Here is a 22447-nt window from a genome sequence, read left to right on the forward strand (position 1 = left end):
ATTAAGTTTTCGAGCAGACACTTGTCCACGGTGACGCAACATCGAAAGTGAAACGCAGAGACTGTTCACAAATAACTGAATAAAGATTTCATTAAAAAAAAACCCACAGCATTTCTATGAAAATGTGCTGGGTGACCACACTGCCTATGCCTATCCAGATGCACGTATAGCAACAATGAGAAAGAGAGGGAGAGACGGAGAGAGAGAGAGCGATTAGCGCGTATCTCTGTGTGTGTGTGTGTGTGTGTGTGTGTGTGTGTGTGTGTGTGTGTGTGTGTGTGTGTGTGTGTGTGTGTCGGGGAACATTTGAAGTGAAAAAAAAACACCCTCCCCCACTTCAGCATCAGATGTTGGTGGTCTACAAGTCAATATGTTTACCCGACTATCTTGTAGCCCAGTCATGAAGTTCATAAAGCCATCGGTAGCCTATAGGCCAAGATATCCAAAATCCCTCCGCAAATTTCTGCATTGCCTGAGTTCATAGGCTAAAACAACTTTATTTAGGCCTAACTTATTTAGCTTACTTTATTAGCCTTATTTAGGCCTATTATCGTATTTAGGCTTTAACGTGGGCCTATTTTACAAAATATCGAAAGAAGGAAAAGACACGACAGACAAGTTGAGGCTTACTGATCGTAGCCTATTACAGCAAATCGAACATGCGCTTTATGAACACACTAGCCTGAGGGCAAACATCTTCTTGGCACTATTGAGATAACCAGGCCATGCCATGAATTCAACTACCTGGGCCCACACTAAAATACTGACAGACTACAATTGCTTGGATCTTCAGTGGGTTTCGTGGGTCCGGGGGGATGGGTGGTGATGGCACGCTTGATGTATTTTTCCCCACCCCATGCATGCACGCGGACACACAGGGTCGGGACATTCACCCAATGAATGACTGAGTGCGGCTAAATATGCCTGTTGCATATCGTAGCCTAATTATTCACACATCACGTCAAGTCACAAATTAGTAGTCTCTTGCAGTTGACCTATGCCAAATTAACGTCCTCCCTGTAAGGCTGCACTAATTCAAACAGGTAGAGGAGTCGGCTTAGCCTATAGCCAAAGTCTATAAAATGTAGCCTATTTTTTGTAATTTCCAATTATCTAGGCTATGTTTACGATAATGATTTGTTGCGCTACGACGGTGCTCAAGACAAGTTGGAACATAGTCATCTCAAGTGCTCCCATTTTATTTTGATCCTGCTTTAAGTCAATGGGCGAGAGGGACGGATGAAACGGGTGTTTCATTCGTCCCGACAGTGTCTACTGACACTAAAATCCCTTTTGCCTGTAAACCTGACAACTTTGACTTTTCATACTTTCGGATATGTTAAAGTTTTCGAGTAAATCGCAGTGTTTCATTCGTCCCGAGTTTCATGAGTCCCTGCTCTCCCCTACTGCCTAAACTGTTACAGTTTAAATGCGTCCTCTCCAAACTGTGTGTGTGTGTGTGTGTGTGTGTGTGTGTGTGTGTGTGTGTGTGTGTGTGTGTGTGTGTGTGTGTGTGTGGGCGAGAGAGGGAGAGAGAGAGAGCGAGGGAGAGAGGCGCTTAATTCCCCGCAGAAAGAGCAAGGCGATGTCTCCAAATATTAGACAAATGCATCTTATTTTAGTTAAGTAGACATCAGGGATGTATTTTGCTTAATAGCAACGCCGACCTGATTGGTTCATATTGCTCTGAATAGCCACAGAAGGCTAGGCTATATTTTAATGGGTTTACGCGCGCGAGGTCATCTAACTGTGGTCACAGTCGCCAGGTGCTATTATGAGAGGAAAACTATAGCACGTTGGCAAACATTAAAGTCAGTTTAAGCCATGCATATGATGAACCAGTTTTCTTGTTTGAAAAAACACACTTCCCGGTGCGCAAGGTGCATGCATTTCTGACTGACCCAGATGAAATCGCATGAGGAACTCCATGATTATGAGATGACATTGCATAGGCCTATATTTCCCAGCATATATTTCCCCCCTCTCTCTCTCTCTCTCTCTCCAAACCCAGTTGTACTTGGACTCACTTTTAACACCGCTGGCCTTGAATCGCAGCACACATTGCAGTGAGCCGTGCCGTGTGCGAGTGCTGAGCAACTTCACCCCTAACGTTTAACCTAGACTAGCGAGTGCAGTGTTGTAAATCACGTGGAATAAGTGCAGCGATTACCTGCGTAGCCTACTTAATTATGGAAGTGAGTGTCATTTGGACTGCCTATGGAATCAAGCCTACTGTCACCAAGCTCTTCCTGTCTCCCCAGCCTCGCAATGGATGGACACCTGGCCACCGCTCCTCCGCCTCCTTCGGAACGGATGACTGTGGGGGGGATCTCCAAGGAAATTTGGAATTTCGGACTTGTATAGATTTGGGGTGCCCCGGGACTCTTTTAGATTTCTGTTAGTTAATAAATATTATTTTAAAACTCAATATTTGTGTCTTGGCGTATTTGTGGTGTACAGTACTCTCCAGGGTATTTGGTAACAAGGAGAGGTGTCGCTGGAAAAAATGCGCACTTTCTCACCTGCGACACATAACCCGACAGTTGGTTACACTTAATTTGAGCACGAAAACAGCAATATCAGTCGCTTGCTAATTTTTGCCAATGTGACAACATTAAATTCATTAGGGAAGTGTAGGTTAGGTTATCGCCCCAGCTGTTGGCGATGTGAGATAAATAGCCAACGCTTACACGCTCAAACGAAGCGCTGTTAGGTTACTGCGGTGAGGTGTATTGCACTCTCAGTAATTTTTACCAAACGAAAAAGTATCCACATCCAGACAACAAGTCTGAAGTTGCAATATTAGACGTTTCAAATCTTGCGATGCGATAATCGGTATGGCTTCTGGCTACACTCAATTTACATTTTGTCAGAGCTTGCACATTAATGCAATTCATCCGATCATCATTTAAAAAAAAAAAGAAAATTCATTACATTATTTAGGCTATTCTTTTTATGACTCTTCCTACTTCCTGGAGGTGTTCTCACACAATTTATAGGCATGTTGTTATCCGCTGAATCGGTGCGTGCTGGTGAATATGAGCATATATTAATATGCCGTCAGCATCGTCTAAAACATTCCAAGCGCTCCCAAGTGCCACCCGGCGGTTGTTTGGGTACACTGCAGCTAGGCCCGGTACGTACCGAGGTGGATGACGTGGCATTACCTCGGTAAAGGGTGTGCATTGTAGGGGGACCGACTGTACACTGAAAGATTTTCCCCTATCTCCCCCCATCCAAAAGGAAAGTCCCCCTATCAGTGTTGCCAGATGTGTGATAATTATTTGTATTCGTACTATAATTTTGTCCCCTGTATGATCAAAAGCACACGATTTACGATCATTTCAGAGTTTTCATTCAGTTGCCTTAAACAAACCATTTGGTTTGCTTACGATAATTTCCTCCCAAAAAACCCCCAAAACGATAATTTTGAGGTTTTGGTAAGATAGTTAGCATTTTAGCATTTTAACCCAGCATTTTCCATCTGGCAACACTGCCCCCTATCCTACGTCATCTGCAGTGTAATAAACCCTTTTTGTCATAGAGTCTGTGACTGACAGAAAACGGAAGTAGCACATGTCAAGGTGGTGCAACCAAAGCTTGTGCCGCTATTGTATGAATTACATTTACTCTGTTTTCATTATATTATTTATAATAATGAATTATTTGTTCCATTACTTGTACATTAATTACCAAGTATTAATGCATTCATTTAATCAATACAAGATTGTCATTTGCTGTGGCTGCACCATCTGACGTCTGCTACTGAAAAATGACAATGACCCAACAGAATATCCTCTACGTTCCTCATATCAAAACATTCGCCGGGCAAGTTAATAAACAAAATAAAACAATCAACTTTCCGCTACAACCTCTTAAAGCGATGGTTCGGAGTAGAATCACCCTAATGCCATTTGAACCGTGACACCCATCCACCTTTACACCCGAAGTGTTTTCTGCCGCAGGCTTACATCAACAGAGTTGCCGTGTTATTCGATGTTTATTCCGGATAGCTTGACTCAAGCGCATATGGATCCTGGGCACCGTCTCCAAACTTTCCCCATAAAAATAACATGTCATGACACCAAACTTCTACAGTATAACAAATGTGGTTTGTACTCACAAAAAGATGAATTTGAAACTTTGTACATAGTCCAGGAGTTTATTAGTAACAACACACGAGACGATTAGCTTTTCTGCTGCTAAACATCCGTCGACGTCACTTCCTCCAGCTGGGACTTTCTTTATTGTAAGGTTTGTGTTTTAGTCCACAGCCAGGATATATGCACGAGTGTGGCATCGTCTTCTATTTATTAAACGTGGTAAAATTTAAATCCGAAGTGGTTAATTTCTAGTTGTAGCGCAAGCTGTCTTTTTGAGTTTTCCGACTTCCGGACTCACGTGTATTTGTTTCCATCAACAAAGTCCCAGCTGGAGGAAGTGACGTCGACGGATGTTTAGCAGCAGAAAAGCTAATCGTCTCGTGTGTTGTTACTAATAAACTCCTGGACTATGTACAAAGTTTCAAATTCATCTTTTTGTGAGTACAAACCACATTTGTTATACTGTAGAAGTTTGGTGTCATGACATGTTATTTTTGTGGGGAAAGTTTGGAGACGGTGCCCAGGATCCATATGCGCTTGAGTCAAGCTATCCAGAATAAACATCGAATAACACGGCAACTCTGTTGATGTAAGCCTGCGGCAGAAAACACTTCGGGTGTAAAGGTGGATGGGTGTCACGGTTCAAATGGCATTAGGGTGATTCTACTCCGAACCATCGCTTTAAGCTACTGTGGAAAACTCCTTTTAGTCTGTGGCTGTTAGAGCCTAGTAGTACGGCGGATGGGACACACAAAAGGGCCTTATCGTGCACTTTTGAGTAAAAGCATGAAAATCGGTACACATATCCTTCTTGATATGCTGATTAATGTCAGCGTTGGAGGCGTCGCGAAAAATGCATCGTTTTCAAGATGGCCGCCAAATCCAATATGGCCAACCCATATTAATGAATCTACCTGATATTTGGTAGTAAAAGCATGAAAATCTGTACACATATCCTTCTTGATATGCTGATTAATATTAGCATTGGAGATTTAGCGAAAAATGCATTGTTTTCAAGATGGCCGCCAAATCCAGTATGGCCGACCCATATTGATAAATCTACCTGACACTTGGTAGTAAAAGCATGGAAATCGGTGTACATATCCTTCTTGATATGCTGATTAATATTAGCATTGGAGGCGTTGCGAAAAATGTAGCATTTTCAAGATGGCCGCCAAATCCAATATGGCCTACCCATATTAATGTATCTTCTTGACACTTGGTAGTAAAAGCATGAAAATCGGTACACATATCATTCTTGATATTCTGATTAATATTACCATTGGAGGCAATGCTAAAAATGCTGTATTTTCAAGATGGCCAATACATCCATTATGGCCAACCCATATTAATGAAGCTACCTGAAAGTTTATAGTAAAGGCATGGAAATTTGTGCACAGTTACTTTTTTATATTTTGATTCATAAAAGAACTCAATACTTTGCAAAAAAAAGTTTACATTTCAAGATGGCTAATAAATCCTTCAGGCACTTTTACTAAAACCATGGAAACTGGTGCACATTTACTTCTTGATGTGCTCATTAATATTAATGCATTAAAATTGATGCATTGTGGGGGGAAAACACATTTTCAAAATGGCCAAATAAGATAGTGTTTATAAGAAATTACATATTTTTCTACAAAAATATTTTGGCATTGCATATAATTAACACTCACAAAATACCATTGACAATGATTAAACATTATTGGCATGTTATCAAATGAAGTGATGCATATGTTATGGTTTTGCCCAAACTGTGTCTGCGACCACCACAATAGATTATTTTCTGTAATGTGATAACTTAAGAATAGGTGCAAGAGTTTGCACCACCTCTTGTGCTCTACCACTCTATAATAGGTACATGAACTGATAAAGTGTTAAAGCCTTATACTTTGAAGATTGCTGACTTTGTTTGCATTATAGGTTTTGTACCGATGGACAGATCTGTATGAAATGTTCTGTGCTAATACTCTTCAATAGGTACACTGATTGCATTCTTGAGGCCTCAAATAGGTAATACGGCAGTAGCGTTATGTACAAATCCAAGGCTTTTGAGGGGCTTGTGGGATGTACAGCACCTCTAGCGCTTAGTGATAACTGCATAGGCCTTGTACAAATTACTTCTAGCACTACTTCTAGCTGCACAAGGTTTTCAAACAAACTGCAATACTGCACCCAATGCAAGTTGTATGGTATATTGCCTGGTTAACACAAGTTGATCTCACAAGTGAGATAATCTGGTGGTTATGCAATTTCTCATAGCAAAGTTGTGATTTATGATTGCCCATGGCAGTTTATAGGTCGTTAAGAATATGGTATTTGGCACGTGTGTAGCCCATATCCAATCATGTCAGTTGTATCTATTCAAACAAACGGAAGCCATTACCTTTACACCCCTACTCATTCTCCTGATTGAACCCCAAGATCTGGCACCCTCACTGAGGGATGGAATTCATGCTACATTTCAGATCAGAACAATTGTGTAAAGCAGTAGGATTTCACAGGCTATGGTATATACTATGGCCAACATCAATCAAACTGCCAATAATGTCTAATTAAAAGATTGACATAAACTTTGAATAAATGGTGAATGGCACAGTTGGAACATGAGGGCCATCAAAAAGTCAACTCAGGGTATGTAAAATATAACTTGAGTGAAAAGTTTACGTGTACAGTATAAGGATTCATTTCTAGACCATGATAATGATGTGAAGATTTGGCATATGATGCGTGAACGTATATGTATGGGTCTTTTTTCAAAGCGCTTTGAGTAAACTTCATGGTTGTGATACTGTGCTATATAAATACACATTGCAATGTATTGTATTGTATTATGGGTCAGTCATATTTGATTTTTGATTTTTGTTCATGGCCCCATTCCTAATATGAATAAGCATCTACTGTAAAGTGTAAAACTATGTGTACCAATTCTCATGCTTTTACCACAAAGTACCAGGTAGTTAATATGGGCTGGCCATATATGATTTGGCGGCCATCTTGAAAATAATGATTTTTTTTCCCCTGCGACGCCTCCAATGCTGTTATTAATCAGCATATCAAGGATATGTGTACCGATTTTCATGCTTTTACCACCAAGTGTCAGGTAGATTCATTAATATGGGTTGGTCATATTGGATTTGGCAGCCATCTTGAAAACGATGATTTTTTTTTGTGACGCCTCCAATGCTAATATTAATCAGCATATCAAGAAGGATATGTGGACCGATTTCCATGCTTTTACTACGAAGTCTCAGGTAGATTCATTAATATGGGTCGGTCTTATTGGATTTGGCGGCCATCTTGAAAACGATGAATTTTGCGCAACGCCTCCAACGCTAAATTTAATCAGCACATCAAGAAGGATATGTGTACCGATTTTCATGCCTTTACTACCAAGTGTTAGGTAGATAGGTACATTCATAAATATGAATTAGCCATATTGGATTTGGCGAACATCTTGAAAACGATGAATTGTTCATGACACCTCCAATGCTAATGTTAATCAGCATATCAAGAAGGATATGTGTACCGATTTTCATGGTTTTACTACAAAGTCTCAGGTAGATTCATTAATATGGGTCGGCCATATTGGATTTGGCGGCCATCTTGAAAACGCAGAATTTTTCGCGACGCCTCCAACGCTAATATTAATCAGCATATCAAGAAGGATACGTGTACCGATTTTCATGCTTTTACTCAAAAGTGCACGATCAAATCACCCATCTGCCCAACTATAGAGAATGTTGGAGTAAGTTACAATAGATCTAGAGTAAAGACTTGACTAGGGCTGGGCGGTTTAGGAAAAAATGCGTATCACGGTTTTCTTGATGAAAATTGATATCACGGTTCTCTGCAAGGTTTTTTTTGATACGCAGCAATTTTCCCCCACATCTCAATGTTTCTGAAGAAAAGGCTTAAATCAAGTTTAAAAATGAGATAAACTCCTGAATTTAAATCAATCTCCATTTCTATTTTAATCACTTTTAAAAAAAAAAAGTGAACCTTGTGTAGGTGAAAACCGTTATCACGGTTTTCATCAAAATGTGAACCTTGTGTAGGTGAAACCGTTATCACGTTTTTTTTAACGGTATACCGCCCAGCCCTAGACTTGACCCATGCTTCACCCCAGCGCTGACACGTGTGAACAGTGAGAATGTTTCTTCTTTGTTACTTTCTCACTCTGTCTAGTACTGAGGCTCATTACAGTCAAGTTCACACATTCATCAGACTGTGCTAGACCTTAGGGTAATTGCATTCACAATTACAGTTCGCACGCACGCTCACACACGCGTGCGCGACTGTGCGCGCATGCTTGCACATGTACACACACACAATCATGTGTGCGCCTAAAAACACACCAATACACACATACAGTACATGTAGGAACACGCGCTCACATCCTTCACATACATATTAACATTCTCTCACCAACGCACATGCATGCACACACACACACGTGCACACACACACACGCACAAACACAAAAGATTCAGCTATAAACACTCAAGTCCACAAATGAACACAAATAAACATGAACTCAAACAAAAGCTTGCTTCTCTGCATGCCTGTCAGTGTAGCTTTCCATTCATGTATAAATAACAAAAAGCTGCGTGTCAGTAGCTAATTTAACATGGACAGGCATACACTTAACACACACACACATGCACACACACACAAACACACAAACTGGTAATTACAACACACAGTGTTGTGTTCTTTCCAGATCAACGTCTAATTTTAAGTATGCCAAAATAGAACAACGGCTTTGGCAAGTTTCCAAATGTACAGTGAACTGACATATAAATATTTATGTATTTAAAGGTATATTAACGCTTCTCATATGATATCTGCACCTCTGAAGCGAGAGCGAGAGAGAGACAGAGACAGCAACTGAAAATGGTCATTGGCGAAATTAGAAACATTAGCAAGTAACAACACGGCTTGAAAATTATGATGACTGCTATTTATATTGCCTTTCTTGGGAAAATCAAGGAAAAACATCATTAGCAGAACAAAACACAGAGTAGTCTTTTTATTCTTCTAGGGCACTGCGCAGCAGTAAAACATCTCAAGAATCAAGACTTTTTAAAATGACATCTCATTATACGTTGTACTTGTATAAGAGAGTAGAGAGAGTCCTTGGCAAGACATATTTTATAATTAAAGACCAACAGTGGGCTTGCACAGTAAGAGGCGAAAACAAAAGTGTGCTTTTAATTTCCAACATCTGTATTTTGCAACAAATTCCGTGATCAGTTGGGGACGTTCTAAGGAGTGATATTTTATATTTTAAGATTAATTAAATTAAATTAAATTAACATTTCAATATTAATCTTTTAGTTCAGCAGAGTAATTAAGATCAACAGTGGGCTTTGTGATTGGTTAGGAGATTTCTATGAGGACTTTGGGTTTTGGAAGGGACTGTGCCCCGCACGGCAGGAGAAATCCTAGTGGAGGCTCAAGAGGGATGATTTAACATTTAGGTCAGCATCGTTGTCTCGTGCCAATCCATAGGGATTTTGGGGGATTTCGCACAGAGAAGGATGTTAAAGGCAACCACTTAGCCCCCAATGACGCGTTACCGCACCCTTCCTCAAATTGTTTTGATAGGCACCACAGTAGCGTGGCTACGCTACCTCTCATGCGCTAGCACGCCACGACTCAGATGGCACATGGAGGACCAGCATCCCCTGTGGATAATCAAGCCGAGGGTTTACATAACAAAACAAGCCCAAGGAGAATATGACTACTACTACTACGACAACTACTACAGGTTGTCCTAGCGGTAATAGCAGTGGCAATAGTAATGCTAGTAGAAATGGCGTTGGGAGTAGCTTTAGCACTAACAATGTAAGGAATAGCGGTGGGATGGATGATGTAACACATGGAGCATTATCCTATGTGGATACTCAACCCACAGGTGTGTGTTTACACAACACAACCCAACACACAGGAGAAAGCAGAGGAGGATATGCAATGCATGTAGGTCATGTGAGCAGAGCCAGGCAGAGAGAGTATATGTGTATCAATCGGAGAAGAATTGGTCTGCAAATAGGGCAAGCATGCATGTGCAAACATGACACCCTCATACACACGCATGCATGCATGCACGCACATACGCTTCTAAAAGTCCCCAAGGTTGCTAGAGTTAAAGCAGTAGCTAAAGGCCAAATAAAAGCTCATTACTTTGCCTTCTTTGATCCTGGTTATTAAAAATGCATTGCAATGGGAAGGTATTCATTTCAGCTTCCACCCCCCCCCCTCTCTCTCTTTTCTACGCCTTCATCTCATTTTAACTCATTTCATCTCTTTTGCTCTATTCTTCTCATCCCTTTCTCGCTTCATCTACCCCTCCCCCGAGGTTCAACCTACATCCTGATCAGAGTTCTGAATTAAACATCTGGGAACTAGCCAAATGCTAGTTGGAAAATACGTTTTGCCTGCTATGTAACACTAGCCAATTGGAAAATTAAGTGGACATTGTTTTCATGTCCGATATAAAATATTTGTTTTGCTCCGTGGACAAAGCAGGCTCAAGTAGCTCAGGAGGAATCACTGTAAATCACCTGGCATTTCTTTTCATTTCTCTGGCACTTCATTTTCTCCGGGCATTTACCTAGTTTCCAGGTGCTTCATTTTGAATGCTGAGTCCGACACATGTGGAGTTAATGTTTGCAAATTTCAATTTCCGGTGTCGATATTTTATGATCATAGCATGTGTGACCGGTTAAGGTAAAGGTTATACACAAACTGATTCATACAAATCGTGACTAGGACCCGTCTGACAGACACATTTTTTTACAAAGAGCTTACTGGGTTACTGTCTAGGACAAAAGGCACTAGCAGCATGAAGTAGTTCCGGTCACAGACACAACTGCACACACATGCTCACAAAGACATCAGCGTCTCTTCACTGAATTGGCTGGTGAGTGGCAGTTCCTGCCACAGAGACAATTGCACACACACACATACACAAAGACCACAGTCATCTGAGAGTCTTTTAAATACATCAGCTGGTAAGTAGTACTTCTACACATGCATACAGAGAGAGTCACTAACAGCACAGTCATCTCAGGGTTTCTCTCTCTCTCACACACATTCAAATACCAGTCATCTCAGTATCTCAAAGCACTGCATTGACCAGTAAGTGGTCATTCCGGCCACAGAAACACATCTACACACACGCACACACTCTTAGTGCATCCCTACTGTGCAGGGCCGGTAAAGTAGCAGCTTATGGCATGACCTACGGTAAGTGGTCAGGGAAGAGATGGTACTGCTATCAAGTCACAAGCTATGCTGCAGCAGCTCTGCTCAAAGCTCTAGCTTTGCAAATCCACAAATGCACACCCAATTGTCCTCTGTAACCAGTGGTGTGATGACACTGGCACTAGGCTGATATGGCTTTGATTCTTCTCAGACATAGCTAATGAATATACCGTAAATCCTCTAATATTGGCCGGGGCCTGTATTTACTCAAGTGCATCTTGGACCAGGCCATAATTGGAAGGAGGCCAGAATTAGAGACAGGCCTGTATTCCTATTTGAGCAAAACAGACTTTCAGTGGAATGAATAAAACCATGTGTCTACCGTATTTTGAAACAATGAAATACTTGGTTCATTTATTGAAAAAGTAGGCTACAGTTACCATAACAGTTACGGTATTTCTTACTCACAAGGTGTGTGTCCCTCCCTCCTCTGTTTGTCTTTCCTCCAGTTCTCGCCTTGAGCTTATGGACACGAGATGCGGCAACGTCATTGACATTGACAGTCGTATTTCCAATCTCTGCGGCTGTTTCACTCCCTATTTTACTCCAGACTTCGCAAGGCAAACTGTTTCTTGCTGCAGCCAAATGTCGGGGGAATATACATGCAATTTCTGTTATTTCCGGTCCGTAGCCTGATGAGAAGCAATCTCTATGTGTGAAGCATGATATGAAGGTTAAGCAAGGTAGCCATATTATTGTCTAATACTGTAGCATGCCTCCTATTTTTTCTCCACTGGCAACGCATAGTAAAAGTTTGACCGCCAAATGCATTTACGACGAGGGCTCTCACAACTTTGCAACCAAGGCAAAGTCTCTTTCTGTATGGGCGCGCTCCCTCTGCCTCTGGCTGTATTCTGGGCTTGTGTTGTTGCTAGGTTACCCAGGCGTCTGCAGGAAAGCTAGAGAAGCTGACTGAAGCGGTCGCTCTCACACAGCTGATAATAACACACTGCTCACATGTAATAAGTAGTCTTTGGCGTATGCACTGTTTGTTTTATAGTAGCAAATTATTCCTTTTTCGGAGTGAGGAACTATGTCTAATGTTAACCAGCTTAATGATTACAGTTGTGGATTTTGAGAACAACGTGAGATATCCGGTAAACAGGAAAAAAAACATTGATTCGATTTTTAGACCCGGCCTGTACAAGAGACCTGCCCCAATTTACCTCCGCCGACAGCGAGACCGGCCAATATTAGAATCCCGGCCAGTAATGGAATACAGGCCACAATTAGAGGATTTACGGTAATATAATATAATATAATATAATGTAATAGAACAGAATAGAATAGGACAAGGAAGAAAATAAAAGAATGTTTTCTTTTCTTGCCACTACACTCATGTACATGTACTGTACAATGACAACTACATACACTGCAATGAGACTGAGGATAGTTGAAGATTAATAAGAGATTAAGCTACTCTGTGCCGCAGATCAAGATGTGCAGTGCATAGTATGAAAATATAAAATAGTATAAAAAGTATACAAATAAAAGTATAAAAAGTACAACATAATCAAGAGAAAAGAAACAGTAACAGTAAAGGAATAAAACGCCTGTGAACTTTTCCACGTGAATGCAGGAAAGCAGAATGACTAGCATTTATTCACTTCACAGTGCCAAGGACAAGGTAAAATATTTGAATTTAGCCATAACTGAGTTTGACATAACTGATATGGAACTGAGATATATTGTGTGTGTGCTGTGTTGCATGTGCTGTGTGTGTGCAGTATGTGCAGTATGTGCAGAATGTGTTTTTTTTTGTGTGTACTTGTGTTTATGCGTGTACCTGCGGAACTTGTCCCTCATCTTGTCGAGATCGTCGCGTGTGCGTCCCATCTCGGCTTGCATGTAGTGGCGGCTGGCCTCGAACTCCGTCTCCATGGCCTCCATCTTGTGGGTCGTCTGGGTCAGCCGCCGACGCAGGTCCTCATTCTGCTGCTGCAAGATCCTACACAGGACAACACACACACACACAACACGAGGTTACAGATATGTTACACACACACACACACACACACACACGCACAAACACATTTACACGCACAAACACACACACACACACACACACACACACACACACACACACACACACACACACACACACACACACACACACACACACACACACACACACACACACACACACACACACACACACACACACACACACACACACACACACACACACGTTGCAGATACTTATATGTAACATAACATATACGTTACTGTAAAGACACACACAGAAACATACACACATGTACACGCAAACATACTCACGTTACAAATCATACATTAACATATACTGACAGTGTATGCTTTGTTTGCGTTTAACTTTTCCTCCTGAACAAATTTTCTGGCAATTGTGGCTGCAACTGTATTTGGTGCATCTGACTACGGCTTGGTTTCTACAGAACCCCTCATATTGCACTTCTGAATAGGAGTTTCAACAGTGCCAATCGACATTCTTAATTCGTTTGATACTTTTTATATGTCCCTTTCCTGATTCATAGAGTTGAATGATCTGTCATTGACATGAAAACTGTGAACTGACATGAGGAATGCAAGATTCTCTTCGGAGTCCAGCACCTCATTGACATTTTACACACAAACAAACCAGAAGAAAACAGATCACTCCGTATACCCGCGTTCTACGTAGACTACACCACTGCGTACACACTAGGGGTGGGCGGTAACCGCGGTATAATATCGTGTGCAGTATTTTTTCATCAATGATGGAGATTTTGTCTCATACCGTCTACCGCAATAGCGCATTGCGTCCTGTAGATGTAGTGTTATAGTTATAGATTAAAAGTTTAAAAATATGTTTTCAAATGATTTGAATGACAAGAATTCCCACATAGAAGATAAAACAATGTCTGGCCAGTCATTTACAAAAAATAAAATGCAAAAAAATGGTGTTTTGGTCATTTTGCCACAAAACGCTTAATTTTAACATTTTATACACAAATGTACAATACCGTGATATATACCGTGATATATACCTGGCTAAAATTATACCGAGGTATGCATTTTTGGCCATACCGCCCACCCCTAGTACACACACACACACACACACACACACACACACACACACACACACACACACACACACACACACACACACACACACACTCCCAGTACCACCAACCCACAGAAACACAAACAGACCCTACCCCCCCGCACCCCCACCCCACACACAGACATACACACCCAGAGACACATATGCACGCATGCATGCACGCGCACGGAAGGACGCACGCACGCACGCACGAACGAACGAACGAACGAACGAACGAACGAACGAACGAACGCACGCACAAACACACACACACACACACACACACACACACACACACACACCTCTAGCTTTTGCCTTTATCTCCACATCACAGGATATCCCCTGCAGTGCAACAGCTTGCAGACATTAAATGCCTGACTGAGAAGGGACATTCAGGACCACCTGACACAACCACCTTCCCTTATTCACAACTACGCCCCTCTTGCACACACACACACACACACACACACACACACACACACACACACACACACACACACACACACACACACACACACACAACACACGCACGTACATGCACAGGCACACGCACACACCCACACCTGACACCGCAACGTTTTTTTCGCCATGTCAATCCCCCGTACACACACACACAGGCGCACACACACACACTCCCTTTAGCCATCTGACACTGCTAGCTTTTCTTAGTCACGTAGTCCCACTCAGTGGATACACTCATTCCGGATTTGTCAACCACTTGACACTCCGAGCACTCACTCTCTCTGTCTCTGTCTCTCTGTCTCTCTCTCTCTCTCTCTCTCTCTCACACACACACACACACACAGGATCTGTCACCGACCTGCACATGCAGACTGAGTCACTAGTTACCTCCCCCACACCCTTAAAATCTATTGCACAAATAAAAACAAGTAAAAGGCCATAAAGACCATACAAAATACACCCACACACATTAAACCCACAGATAAAAGTCACGTCAACCACCTGCATGTCAAGCACACACACACACCAAGCACACAATAATTTATCTTGGACAGAGTCATATGGCATGCATACCAGCAGTACATTAATACCAATGAAGTACAAATACTCACTCACTCACTCCCTCACTCCCTCACTCACTCACTATGTCTCTCTCACGCACCGACGCACGCACGGACGCACACCCACGTCAGAAGTGTGCTGAGAGGCAGTGACTGAAAGAAAAGAGCATCAATGATTCATGCAGGAAGCAGGGACAGCCAGCCAGTGCTCACTATGAATAGACAACTTCCATCCCTCTTCCTCTCTTTTTCTCTCTCCTTTCTTCTATCTTTTCCCTCTCTCCATCGTTCTCTGCACTCTGTTCATTTGTAGATTTTAATAGACACACACATTACACCTGCACACACATACAGTGCGTAGAACACACACTGACTGGTGCACTCGCACACACACACACAGACACATGCACATAAAAAATAATAGGATTTCTTGTCAATTCCTGTATTTCACTACATCTGGTGCGTAAAAGGGAGAGGAATTTGTTCAAGCAAAATAAAAGGTGGTTCATCGCATTCCTCTTTATTTGATATTTGTGCAAAAAAGTACCAACATTTCAATGTGGCTACGAGTCACAAAGTCAGAGATTATGATTTGTTTGGATAAATGGCTGTTCATTCTTTCAACAATGCCCTGAAATGTGTGAAAAACGCTGACACATACAAAAAAAATGGGAAGTGTTGGGTCATTTCTGTTCCCAGGCAACCTTAACTAATGCTAACTGACTTCTTTCAGCGCTCTGGTTTGCTACATTACATCATGCAATAATGAATCAATACAATATCTGTGCAGAGGTTCTGGAACAAAGCTGCACAGTGTTTGGTGCAGCCTTCTATGAACACTACAAGACATAGAGTACTCTAGAAGACAAAAAAAATAAATCAGATAACCAGTATTTGCCCCAGAGATCATGACGCGAGAAAAAAAATATTCAGTATGGACATCTTATTTAACAATGATCTGTGGGTGAAAAGCTCCATTTTTAACTTAGTGAGTATGTGTCGTGACCTGCACACAACGAGAGGGTGTGATACAGTATAGTAAATATGTAGACACACACAAGCATGCACGCACTCATGCACGCACGCACACACACACATTTATGTTTTAGAGGGGATGACTTCAGCTTATTGGGGGCTGAAGGAGTGTGTGTGTGTGTGTGTGTGTGTGTGTGTGTGTGTGTGTGTGTGTGTGTGTGTGTGTGTGTGTGTGTGTGTGTGTGTGTGTGTGTGTGTGTGTGTGTGTGTGTGTGTGTGTGTGTGTGTGTGTGTGTGTGTGTGTGTGTGTGTGTGTGTGTGGCTGGGAATAGCGAGGAAGAGGAGCGATAAGGAGAGGAGTGCAAATGGAGACGGCTCTATCCAATCTGGAAATAAAACCATTTCACACACCTGCAGGATATGCTTTTCTGATTACAGCACGCACGCACACACACGCACACACACACACACACACACACACACACATACACAGGCAGAGAAAGCATAACACTGCTGTATGTGCACTGATTTCCGTGTATAAATCCGCACTCAAGCAGATTCTCAAGCGCTCACAGCAAGGCTGCACCACTGATTCGAGGGAAGGGAGGAAAGGAAGGGAGAACAAGAAAAGAAAAGAGCCAATCTTGTAAAAAAGAAACTCTGTGAAGCATCGTGACCGCTTCTGTTCCTCTGCAATGCCGCGCTGCGTGTAACAGCGCAAAGGAAAGAGTTTCTAGATGGGTGGTTTCTCTGTACTCTCCCACTGAGACACCAGGGCTGACAGTGTGAAAAGGTTTCTCTTTTTTAAAAGAGAGAGAGAGAGAGAGAGAGAGAGAGAGAGAGAGAGAGAGAGAGAGAGAGAGAGAGAGAGAGATAGAGAGAGAGAGAGAGAGAGAGAGAGAGAGAGAGAGAGAGAGAGAGAGAGAGAGAGAGAGAGAGAGAGAGAGGGACAAGAAAAGAGAGACACAGAAACAGGGACAGAAAGACAGTTCAGGGCCCTGCTGTGGCCTAATGGTAGGGCACTGGGTTACTACTCCGGCGACCCGGGTTCGATTCCAGCCCTGGTCATTTGCCGATCCTTCCCCGTCTCTCTCACCCCACTCATTTCTTTACAGGAAAGACCCATATGTGCCAAAGACAAGTGTTTCACATACAGTATATCCAACTGGTGTTACAGTTAGTGGGTGTGGGTGTGAGTGTGTGTGTCTGAGTTGGGTATCGCTCACAGTTCGTTAAGTCTGTGAGCAGGCAGCATTGTTTAAGCGTGGGTGTCTGTGTGTGCGTGTGTGTGGTGGTCATTCGTCTTCTAGTTGGACTAAATATCTTGGCATCATCACACTTCCTCTGAGAAGACAAGCCATCACCATGGTGACGGGCAGCAGCAGCAGCAGCTCCATGGAGACCGCATGAACACACACAACTCAGAAAATCAAGCAGACACGCACGCACATCAACTCACACACAGAGAGATAAAAACACACACACACACACCCGCGCGCACGCACACACACACACACACACACACACACACACACACACACACACACACACACACACACACACACACACACACACACACACACACACACACACACACACACACACACACACACACACACACACACGCACACACACACACGCACAGAGCTTCAGTGTGTTTCCGCAACGCTATTTGAGGAGGAGGCTGTGGTGTGTGTGCAGGGTGGTGGCGGTGGTGTGTGTGTGTGTGTATGTGATGGTAGGGGGTTGTGCTCGCCTTTGTAGTAGCAGGTGGATACTGTACATTAACGCAAGGACGCAAGGTCCCCACTCCCCACTCCTCTACGACCTTCAGTTCACTCATCCCAGATGTGCATGTCTGTATGTGTGTGTCAGTCTGAACACGCACGCACGCACGCACGCAGGCACACACATGCACGCACAAATATACACACACACACATACACACAAGTATACACATACACACACACACGTATGCATATACGCATGCACATACATACACACCTCCCACTTGTTCACACGTAACCCATCTGTGCATTTTGTACTATAGCAAGAGCCGGATCTGAGTGGTTACAGTATCGAGCAACAGCCCAAGCTTTTTTTAGGAAACTGCACCTGGTTCACTCACAACGACCCAATCAGCTTCCAAACTGCCTAATAACGAGCATAATCTTGGCCAATCAGGCTCCAAACTGCCTGATAATGGCCAATGTCTGGTTCTCCAGTTGAGTATTGAGTCCTAAATACAGCCAATCAGTGGAGCACGGTGAGACTTGCTGTTTTTTCCCCCTGCTCCTTCCCTCTTTCTTGTCTCCCTATCTTTCTTTCTTTCTTTCTTTCTTTCTTTCTTTCCCTGAGAACCAGGTCAGAGTGTGCTGCCACTGCCAGTGGCGATGCCAGGGCCAACCTGACAACTTGATCACAGTAGATGCTTACATCCAGCAGAGTATGACGGTGACCGTGCCTGACAGATGTTGATCTGTCAAAAGTCGAACATCTTTCAACTTTTTGACGTGCACTGTGAATCTGCAAGAAACAATTCATTGTGGGAGCGGTCAGTGACATGAACGGGCACGGCAATGTGCAGGACGGCCACAGAGGCCACAGTCAAGTCTCGTCCTTAAGTCTTGTCCAGTCTAAGTCAGGGAGAGAAACCCACTAGTCAGGGGCTACATATCAGAGTCAAAACAGGTCATATAAATGCAGTGTTTAAATTGGGGCGGAGCCCTCCGGAGCGCAGCTCCGCCTCCTCACCTCGGAGGGACAGGCAGACGGAGCTGAGCTCCTGCTGCCCCACCCTCATCAGTGTTCATATTAAAATTTGACTTTCATATATTTTCACCTCTTCTTGAAATTATAATTTTTAATGAAAGTTTTCCAATGATGGCAACATAAGATTAAGGGACTCTCGCATTATTTGAGTTATGCATCTGCATTCTGCACATGGCTGCGAGATACCACAATTTGAGTTTGTAGCAGACATTCTATTGCAACGTTGCTACTGTTTAGCAGAGCGCTTGCCCTTTCCCGCAGCTAGAACTACCCCGCTTCGAGTTAATCACATAGCCTGTGCTTCATGCTTTCATGCTCAATGTGCAAAGTTAGTGGGCTAGATACAACGCCTTTTACAAAATGGAGGTAAGCTGTCGTTTCATTTGTTTTAGATTTCAGGTAAAGTTAACCAAACAGTCATGCAGAATGGCGTGGTGTCTGCCTACTTTGAAAGCAGTACTTTGTTAATGGGGGGAAATCACCATCAAGTTTGGGATGTCCGTCCATCGTTCTGTCAGAATGTGTAGCCATTTGATTGTAGATAGCCTACTTGTATGTGGGCTTAAAGATGCCAGGAACGTAGGCTATTAAAAGTTTTAAAAGAGAAAGCAAATGACAAGGATGCCTGCGTTTCCATCCTAGCTTTGCGTGTAGCCTACAGTGCACCGTTTCTCTCGCGCTAGAAATAATTTGCTGCAGCGAGCTCATGTATTGCCGCCTTTTGCCAAAGCTATTGCTTCAGATTCGGGGAAAAACATTTACTTGACGCGACTGAAGTGTCATTATTATCATGGAAAGGCAGAGGGACCGTGGCCCACTTCAGGATGAGAGCACATAGCTGAGTTGGTCAGTCAGCCAAAGTGGCAATCTGTAAAGAAGAGACGTGCCCGAGTCAGAAGATTCACCGCAGACTCCGCCTGATTTAAAGTGACAGTGCAAACTTTCACTCCATGTAGCCTAACAGATAGCCTAAGCATGGATTTTTATTCTTTTAACTTTGTTACTTATTAGGCATAAAACGTGCTAATAAATGCAAGCTAAACCAATTACATTATAGAAGAATTAAAATGAAACTTATGATCTTTTAAAACAAATTGTTATTCACATCATTAATATGAATTCTTAATAGGCTTGATGTGGTGTTTTTCTTTACAATGTCTTACACATTTGTAGCTTGATGGTGCAGTGATTGTGGTCAGACTGATTAAAAAGTAGGCTACATAAATGCATCAGGTGTGATACTGGTCTAACTGTTTACCTATTTTCTTAGCAACCTAATACAGTGAAGAAGGAATGAGGGTAACTTTCCGTTTTTTTTAAATAAATGAGTAGTACATTGATTTATGTATGATATTAATTAGGCAATAACTTCATAGAATAGCCTACATGTATTTGCCTGATGGGGCGATGTAAAAAAAAAGGGGAAAAAAAATTAAACACTGTATAAATGGCCAATAAAATTCAAAAGGCCGCCAACGCAGGGTTGATGAAGGTCAGTAGACAGAAACGTTGTTATTAATAACTTGAAAATGAAGACAGTGTCTGGGAGTTTTGCTATCTAACGTCGATGCCCCTGGGGATCTCGTCCAATGCACATGACCTAAGGAGGTGTGCAAGAGGACTTCCTAAAACACACCAGGGTCAAAACAGGGCCAGATGAGGGCATTTCCGGGTAGCCCTGCAGTCAAACCTTTGTCCCTTACAAAGGGCCAAATCAGATCTCCATCAGAGCCAGGTACAGCAACAGGACCACTAGATCAGGGCTCAACCACAAGAAACATCATTATCTCCTACTTGGTGAGTTTTCTATGTCTAATTATCTATATCTAATTGTCTATGTCCACACCTAAAGTCTATGTCTATGTCTGCATGGGAAAGTAAGAAACGTAATTTCAATTATTTTTATGACCAGCACATGTAAAGAAATTACCAACAAAGCCGACTTGACTTGACTTCTGCTCGGCAAAGACCCAGCATGAATTAAAATTAAATTCAAAACGCTTTTACCCCTCAAAAAGCTCTTTATGATTTCCTTCAACAACCATAATTATTAGCCTGCTCTGAAATAAGCAGGCTCTTTTTTCTAGATTGCTAGGTTAGTAAGGCATTCAGGGGACCGTGGGGCATAAACTGTAGTTAGGGACAGTCAGTGACAAAAGCCACAGCAGTGGGTCCTATGTGACTGGCACTCACAGTGAGGGGGGAGAAGGGCGGCAGGTTGTGTTAAGCTGTGCTTTCAACAAATTCTTGGTAGACTTACCAGGCTGTTGTTACTTAGAGTTTCTTGGTCACACTTTATTTTTATGATTTACAATGCACACAACTAACCATAAGACTGACCGCAAGGGAAAGTGCAAGCAATGTGCGTGCTGATACATACCTTGTTAAACTTTACACCATTAATGTAACAGAAACCTTGAAATAAAATTAAGTTGATTTTTGTAAGGACACTGTTCCAGTTTGCACCAAAGTGCGACATTGGCTATAAAAATAAGAAAAGATTTTAACATTTTCCTGCCCCCTTGGACATAAACAGTTTAGCAATTTTTATATAATCTCGTTACATTCTTGATCAACTTAAGGTGGTTCTCAAGGGGGTGCTGAAGTTGTTCTAATGGTGAAAAATACTGTAGACACAACTCTCTAACTCTAGCTCTAGCTCTCTCCTGGTTTCATTCCTGCCTCTCCAGTACAACACAAAACATCATCACCAAGGACTCCAACTCGACCCCAGCCCCCTGCTTTTCACCATATACATGCTCCCTCTTGGCCAGATCATTCGTCAACATGGACTCAGTGTCCACTGCTATGCTGATGACACACATCTCTACATCAGTACTTAACCATCTGTCCATCTACCTCCCCTACCACTACTTCACTGCCTGCATGAAATCAAATCACACAACAATATAACAGAGCTCATGGTGGTGCCCCCCATATCTGGCCAAGAAAGTTGATCATATACTATGTGGATGGCTGTACCATCTGGCGTTCCTAAGAAGTGTGCAACTTGGGTGTTATCCTGGACTGTAATCTCTCACTCCAAGCCCACATCGATAGTAACACCTCCAAATCCACCTGATTCCATCTCAAAAACATCTGCAGATTCCAGCAATCATTGTCTGACAGTGTGGCAGAGACCATCTAGGTCCTTGAGGTCCTCTGGCAAGGACCAACTTGTCATTCCCCACTCCAGGCCACGGACCTTTGGTGACAGCGCCTTCTGTATTGCTGCTCTTATCCATTGG

The 22447-nt window shown here is 42.5% G+C and overlaps 1 protein-coding gene across 3 annotated transcripts in view; it reads right to left on the bottom strand.

Annotated features, from left to right (window-relative positions):
* The window catches only part of tjap1 (tight junction associated protein 1 (peripheral)), a 155016-nt gene that overhangs the window by 39701 nt on the left and 92868 nt on the right, over positions 1–22447 (bottom strand). For all 3 annotated transcript variants that reach the window (XM_063191583.1, XM_063191585.1, XM_063191584.1), the window contains exon 6: positions 13159–13320. In XM_063191583.1, coding sequence (XP_063047653.1) covers positions 13159–13320 — 162 coding nt within the window. The remainder of the gene's footprint in view (positions 1–13158; positions 13321–22447) is intronic.

Source organism: Engraulis encrasicolus, chromosome 24, assembly GCF_034702125.1.
Source record: "Engraulis encrasicolus isolate BLACKSEA-1 chromosome 24, IST_EnEncr_1.0, whole genome shotgun sequence".
NCBI lineage: Eukaryota > Metazoa > Chordata > Actinopteri > Clupeiformes > Engraulidae > Engraulis > Engraulis encrasicolus.